General features: G+C 37.1%; 1 protein-coding gene across 2 annotated transcripts in view; it reads right to left on the bottom strand.

Moving 5' to 3' along the window:
- Positions 1-2,041: 2,041 nt before the first annotated feature.
- FAR1 (fatty acyl-CoA reductase 1) overlaps positions 2,042-7,304 on the bottom strand; it is a 35,364-nt gene continuing 30,101 nt past the window's right edge. For both annotated transcript variants that reach the window (XM_027881812.1, XM_027881813.1), the window contains exons 10-12: positions 6,816-6,945; positions 4,687-4,814; positions 2,042-2,699 (exon numbers count right to left, since the gene is read on the bottom strand). In XM_027881812.1, coding sequence (XP_027737613.1) covers positions 2,537-2,699; positions 4,687-4,814; positions 6,816-6,945 — 421 coding nt within the window. In that variant the 3' untranslated portion in view covers positions 2,042-2,536. The remainder of the gene's footprint in view (positions 2,700-4,686; positions 4,815-6,815; positions 6,946-7,304) is intronic.

Genomic DNA, 7,304 nt, shown 5'->3' with positions numbered 1-7,304 from the left:
TATAGTTCCAGTATATTTTTGACCAACATCCATTATGTGCAAACACTGTGTGAAGAACTGCAAGAGGACAAGGCTCTGATATGGGAAGAAACCCAAGAGCTTCAGATAGAATTTCACAGACTGACCACAGGAAGTGACAAAACCAGTGTAATAAATGTGACACTGAATCTACTGGCAGCTAAATAGGATGACTGATGAATTCATGTAAGATACCAATAGGGCATAGAACAACAGTCTCCAAAAAGGGGAAAAATGGGTTTCTAAATTGGCAAATTTTTAAAGAGTAGAAGTTAAATATCCTTATGTTTAAAGTAATCCTTCTCTTCGTTATTTATTCAAAAGACTAGATTTCTAAGCAGTATTTTAGACCAGAAATAAGCAGTTTGTTGGCTTCATAGTTCCCAGTATTAACAAATCAAGATTAAAAGTATCATGTCATAATGTTTATAAACAACCAAAATTCACAAGTTTTCATAAGAACTGTTTCACAGAATAACTTCCAGAATATGATGTACTTGTCTTTTGCAAACTTCAGCCATGTGCCAACATGGGACAAGAGGTGTCATTGGACAGCAGGCACCTCTGAAAAAAGGTCTACAATTCAGGAATGCTTAAGCATACTTTCAGGGCTAGTAAGATACTTGGGGAGGCAACTAAAAATGTAATATACCTAATGTATTTGTAAAGTGTAACATCTTCAAGCACAGAAGCCTTAATTTATTTTCAGCCATAATCAGAGGTCTCTCACACAAGGTGTGGTCCTAGACCATTTAGGCTTTTCACCACTAGCTTCATATATACACAGGTCATTTTAAAAAGGAATTACATCTTAACTACTTACTACAGAATATTTAGCTTCAACAAGGAAGCCATTATCTTTTCAAAATGAGATATACACCTGCAGGAAAGGTGTTCTCTTTAAAGTAAGAGCTTTCAGAAAAATAGCAAAATAAGTTCTTTATATATTTAATTCAAATAGGACAAAAAGCTACCAAGGGCAAGCATAATGTAGTTCTTGTGTAATTAAGTCATTATTTGCCTTTACAGGCAGATTCAAGAACAAATTCATCAGTATAAAGTGATTTCAATAAACAAACACTGGGCAAGGGTGCTGGTCAGTGCATCAATTAGAGGAACACTACAGTGTTCTCAAACCAAATGCTGCACAACCAGAACTTAAAGGGATCTTCATGTATTGCCTTGGATTAAAGAAACAAGGATTCAATCTTTTCTTACAACTTGCCATTTTTACAGATGTTTTCCCTACTGAAACAAAGTAACATGCAGAAAAAAACCACCCGGTTTCTTCAGATTTAAACCTGATAATTTAAATTAAATGACTGATGGAAGAACTGTCAACATCTATTCATCTTACTCTGCTTGCAAGTATGATAATGTTTTACTAGGGCAGGGATGGGAAAGTGTGCTTGAGCATTGGTGTTGTCCATGCATCAAATTTCATAGCTCAAGGATTTAAAAAAAGTGTTAATCATAAAGTATTTGCTAACATTGCTTACGACTTAAAAACAGGTATATCTCTTAATGAAAGTATATCTCTTAATGAAACAGGTATATCTCTTAATGAATATCTCTTCCAGCTATTATGACCAGTAATATAAATAGCAACTAAGCATAATAAATTCCTTTCCATTATATTTACCCTTTGTAGTCAGAAGTGTAACAATCAAGTGCTGGCTCTGTGTTCCCAATAAAAAAAATCATTAAAAAGAGGACAGTCAATGACTTTATTTGCCCCCTTCAGGGTTACATTTCCTTTTATCTGCTCAATGATAGAATCAATTCTGCTTTCAGAGAAGCAAACTGTTCATGCCAACATAAATGCAAGCTGGACACAGCCAGTTTCAAGCACAGAACTGAATCACCAAGTGCATTCTGAGGCCCAGATTGTACAAAAGGCCCTTCAGTAAATAAAGAAGGTTGGTTCATTTTTTAAATTCTTTTTCCTTTAAAGCAAAGGAGGCACCATTGCTGCATCCCTACTTTGAGGAGAAGGGAAGAGGTGGCAAAATGTAAAGACAAATTACAAAAGTCCTCAATTTTTATTTCAGGAGATCCACCATCATTTATACACTTTCACAACTTGCAAAATCCTCTGAAATTTAGAAGAATTTCAAATAAATAGGTCTACAGCAACTAATATCTACCAAGTCAATATTTATCTTGCTCAATGTGGAGTAAAACTTAAAAAAAAAATCATGTTAAGGCAGATTTCAATCAAACACTTTCCAAATTGCACAGTTATGTTGGTCAGTGGTCTAATATGTTTTCCCCAGGTCGAAGAGTTAAAGTTACCTAAATGCTTGTCTAATGCCAAATCAAACTGGCACTTGACCATTTTATTTCCTCTGTTTCCAGGAAGGTACACAACTAACATTACATATACCATACTGTTTATTTTGCACTCCAATTAAAAGAAGAAATTATGCTTTTACAAAATGTGAGATGACTACATGTTACAGGTTTTGTGCAGTTAGACCACCATATGCATAGATGTCCTAATGCTAAATTCTCTTTCTCAGTATCTCATAGTACTAGAGGCTCTGAAGTAGGAGAGGAACTTGTAACACAGACTAACCACGAAGTACCAGATGTTTCTTGCCATTTGCGACCTCGCAATGAAGATGCGCCAGATCAGGATCACCAGGATTGTGTTGAAGCCATAGCGGATGTTCCTTAACCTGGGATAAACAAAAGAAATAATTAAGTGCCAAGATACCAGGTCTCAGAGGGAAGAAAGGACACTCTAAAAATTAAATGCCAGTGTAGAATTTGTTCTGTAGAATTCTGTTCATCTTAAGATTCATCATTCACTTCATGTAACTCATAATGTAAGTAAGTGGATAAGTGAAGGACCAAACAGAAAAGGCTTTTCATTGCTGAAAAATGGAATGAAAACTAAGGAACAGAGCCAGACCCGGAGCTAACCACATGTACTTCTGCTTTATAGCTGCTTGATAGAAACCTCTTCAAGTCAAGGTCACAGACATGGTAACTTACCTATAGAATGCTGCCAACCATGCAAAAAGCTAGGAAACATTTACACTGTGAACTTCCCTCCTTCCCACCACATATTTCAAACTTCATGTATATGTAGAAGTAACTCCAACTGCTGTTGACAACAAAAAAAAAAAATTCCACCACATCCCACCAAACAAAACTCATTGGATTTTCCAGACACATTTCCAGCCACAGAACCTGGAATCTTCACTGCAGTTTTCAACTCCTTAGTTCTCAGGGAACTATATTTAAAGATTAGGAGAAACTAAGTGACCTTCTAGGGTGACTGTGATTTTTAAGCAATCTTCTCACATACAGAGATGAAAGCTTCGAGACGAACAGCAACTAGAATTTGCTCAGATTTCTTAGAAACAGAGCAATCTCTGTGGGTCAGTAGATCATGACAATTTGTGTTTTAAAGGCAGTTCTTTTTAAGGAAATACTGCTCTTGTTTTACAGGTAGGCTGGGTTTCTGTACATACTTTATTTGCAGAAAAAAACAGTTTAAATTTCTGTGTTACAAAAGCCAAGTCCCCTTTTCTATTTGAGGAACAAATCTACCCTAGAGAAGCGTTTTTGCTAGGCTGCCAAATCTGGTTAATACTGAAGTAAGTGGTGGACTCCTCAAATTCAGATTAGAGTTAAGACCTAGCTGGTAACAAAAGAGACCAAGTTAATGCTTCGGAGTAAACCTCTTGCAAAAAAATCCACTTATAAACTGAGAACTGAGGGCAATCAGATGCTGCTCCAATGCAAGATTATTTCTCATGTTATTTTCAACATGATCCTTTGTACAAAGAATGGCAACTATATGATAACTCCTATGCTTTTTAACAGCACCTAAATTAAATAAAAAAATCAGAAGAGGATGCCTTTTGAACTATTCCCACCATTATCACAGATACGGTCTTTCAAAAGTATATTTGTGATTATAGCATATATCTACAACTGCAAATCCTTGTCTTTAGAATGACAACACAAGTCACAACCTAGATTGTTTCTCTTTGTGCTATCAGGGTAGCAGACATAATGTAGTATTGCAGAACAAGATTAATTACTTTTATTCCACTCTTAAAATCAGAAATTCTGCAGCTGCCTTTATGAATCAGCCAAGAACAAAGCAAGGACAACTATGCTAGCAAAATTCTGGACAGTACCAATCCACTCAAATTGAAGGAATTATGCCACAGAGGAAAGGCTAAGGGAAGCCATCTTAGAGCACCAACATCAGTGTCCTGCTCTGAAGTGGAGAGTCCCTGCTTGTTCACTCACCAGCTTCAAAACATCACATTCCCAGAAGAGATAACTATTGTTCTATTAAACCTCCTGAACAAGCTATTCTGACCTTGTGTAACAGTGTACCTTTTTACCTTCCAAAACATACTTGGGTAAAATCAGAAACCTGGATTACATTGCACACACCAGTGATCAGAGCTACGACCATAATCCCAGACTAACACTGTAACTATTAATACTGAAAGCAACTCGAGAGCAACAAACAGAACTTCTTTAAAAAATGTTCCAGACCACTGGACTGGAACAGGAGAATTGTGGAGGCTCAACAGGTGCTATGAAGAAAAATTAGGTCATAACATGGAAAAGTGAAACTGGATAAAGGCAGGCAGACACAGAGAATATAAACAGCGAAAAATAAAAAATTGTACTTACTTATTCAAGTGTTTCCTAGCTGCAGGGAGGCCTGACATTTCTTCATTCAGCACATATTTCTTTGTTCCCATGCAGTAATTTTCCATGTATTCTGCCCAGTGTAGTTGTCGAACATCAAAATTAAACGTCTGCACAAAATAAAAGCTTTCACTGTTAGCTGCCTAAAAATTCACCTGTTATATAGAGGAAAATAAATGTCTTTATTCCAGATAATTCCAATTTGTCTTTGATGCAAGAAAGTTATCCTATCCTTAATCCTCAGAATGACCCAGATTTAGATCCCATTTCTGACTTGACCACCAGCTTCTTAGATCATCTCCTCCAAATTCCAACCATTTCATGCCATTATTTTCCCTCCTCAGCAGTAAAGTTCTTCCCTCCACTTCCAAGTGAACTGTTTTCCCATTTCAACTGTCTGTAAGGAATTCCTTTCTAAAAACCGTTTTCTATTACGTTGTTTACTTTTAGGCAACTGAATTATTCTATTATGCTCTGTGGCAAGTTCACTGCTTGATAAATGCAGGGTTCTTTTAGCTGTGCTTAGAGTTAAATTTTAAAGACAACCATACGAGTGTCTTCCTCAGCAGAGGAAGTTATGATGGTAAATTCACAACTCAAGTTTTCTCTTCGTAATAAGCAGAGTTTGCAAGTTAAAGGTCAGGTGCAGCTCTTGTCATATAAAATACATTCATGCTGAATAGCCTTTTAGTTCTGTTACTGGAATCTCTCAAACTTTATTTTTCATAATACATCATCATAACAAGAATGCAAAAGTAACAACACTTCCAGTTACAATTTCTGCTAATTCTTTCTTGCTGTATGCAAATCGTACAGAAAATTCAGCTATTAAAAATACTAACAGTCCAAAGCTCTGGGGGTGTTTTTGAAACTTTTCCTGAACTCAAATTGCTAGGAAGAGACCAGAGGGCAGGAAGGGATAGAAATACCTTCCACAAAAAAATCACAAAAAGATATTATATTTCTTACTTTTAAGCAGTTTATCTAGAAATTTGGCAGCTTTTCTTCAAAATAACTACAGAACTGAGAAATAGGAAAGACATCTTAAGAATGACAAAACTGTTCCAATGCAAAAGGGAATTTGAGTGTTTAGAACTGTAACTGCTGATTTTTATTCTGCTGAATATTAACCAACAACCACAACAGAAGGGAAGCTTAAACTTAGATGGGGGGTGTGAGACACTGTGGGGTGAGAATGTAGAGAAAACTGGGAACAAACTCAAGCCTAGGAAGAAGGAAGTGGTAGAGGAAGGGTTTAAGATTTGGGTTTATTTCTCATTATTCTACTCTGATTTGATTGTTAATAAATTAAACTAACTTCCCAAGCTAAGTCTGTTTTGCCGTGACAGTAACTGGTGAGGGATTTCTCCCTGCCCTTATCTCATATTTTCTCTCCCCTGCTCAGCTGAGGAAGGAAGTGAAAGAGCAGCTTTGGTGAGCACCTGCTTATCCAACCAGGGACAACCCACTACACAGTACTCAGTTTGAGACTGGTTTTCTTTCTTCCAAAAAACAGTCTTCCTTCTCCCTCAACAGTCTGTCATCCCACTGGTTTTACTTCTCCCCTGCATGGGGCAGTTTTAGTCACACAGTGAGAGTGTGCTTCAGAAAGAAATGAGAACTTACGTTTCTTTGAACACATGTGGCTCTATGACCAAAGCATGGAAAGGGTATATGAAACTTGTTACTAGTTTAAAAACAAGCAAAAAACTCCCTCAAGACATACCTCCCATTCCTCAGAAAGGAGTCAGTGGTCAAAAAGTAAAGCCTTATTTTATTTTGTGATGCAGGTAGAAAGGTAACAGCTTGCCACTTGGAGGTTATGATACCAGAGCACATGATCAGGCCACTCCAAAGACAATCCACTTTTATATCAGGCCCCCTTCATGGGAGTCCTGCCCGTCCTCATCTCTGATCACTTCCCTGATCCATCTTGTAACACAGCCCAGGCACAACTGAAAGGATCACACAGGAATCTCCAGTGCCCAGTTTGTACTAGGTTAGCTCCACACTACAGTGAGTAGCATTACTAGATCAAGTCCTTAGTCAATCTTCGATTAATAAGCTTATATTTCACTCAGTCTCCATGCCCACATCACACAGCTACTTGCCTTTTTGTCTTCAGGGTTTAGCTGGTTCATTAGCATAGTCATATTTTCATTATTCCAGGTCCAAGAATGGCTTGTAAAGTATTCTAACAACATCATGGCCTTATGAAGACGTGTTATTGTCTTCATCATCCTACAGTCCAGGGCATGGAATGGACAGATTACAGGGGTAAAGATTAATTCGAACAAGTAAAACAGACAGTAAGATTATAAAGTTTTTACCCTACAACCCCATACCTCCCTCTATGTTAACATATTCCATCTTGCTCTGTACCTAAAGCACATTATATAAGAAAGATCAACAGGATATTTCTGCATAGTATTGAAGTGGGCTTTGGCTGTTGGATCTTTACATAAAATCAGTAATTATCAGACAGATCTCTTTTCCAAATCCTAATTCCCAGTGCAACAGTATGTTACCACCTCTTCTTTCCTATTAGGGGAAAAAACACTGTGCAAGACCAGATCTCTGTAACAGAACAAAATTGTGAC

The sequence above is a fragment of the Empidonax traillii genome, unplaced genomic scaffold, assembly GCF_003031625.1.
Source record: "Empidonax traillii isolate 1590-97213 ecotype Southwest subspecies unplaced genomic scaffold, ASM303162v1 scaffold95:size1152806, whole genome shotgun sequence".
In the NCBI taxonomy this organism is placed as follows: Eukaryota; Metazoa; Chordata; class Aves; order Passeriformes; family Tyrannidae; genus Empidonax; species Empidonax traillii.
Note: the sequence above shows the minus strand (reverse complement) of the source record. Positions and strands in the feature narration are given on the sequence as shown.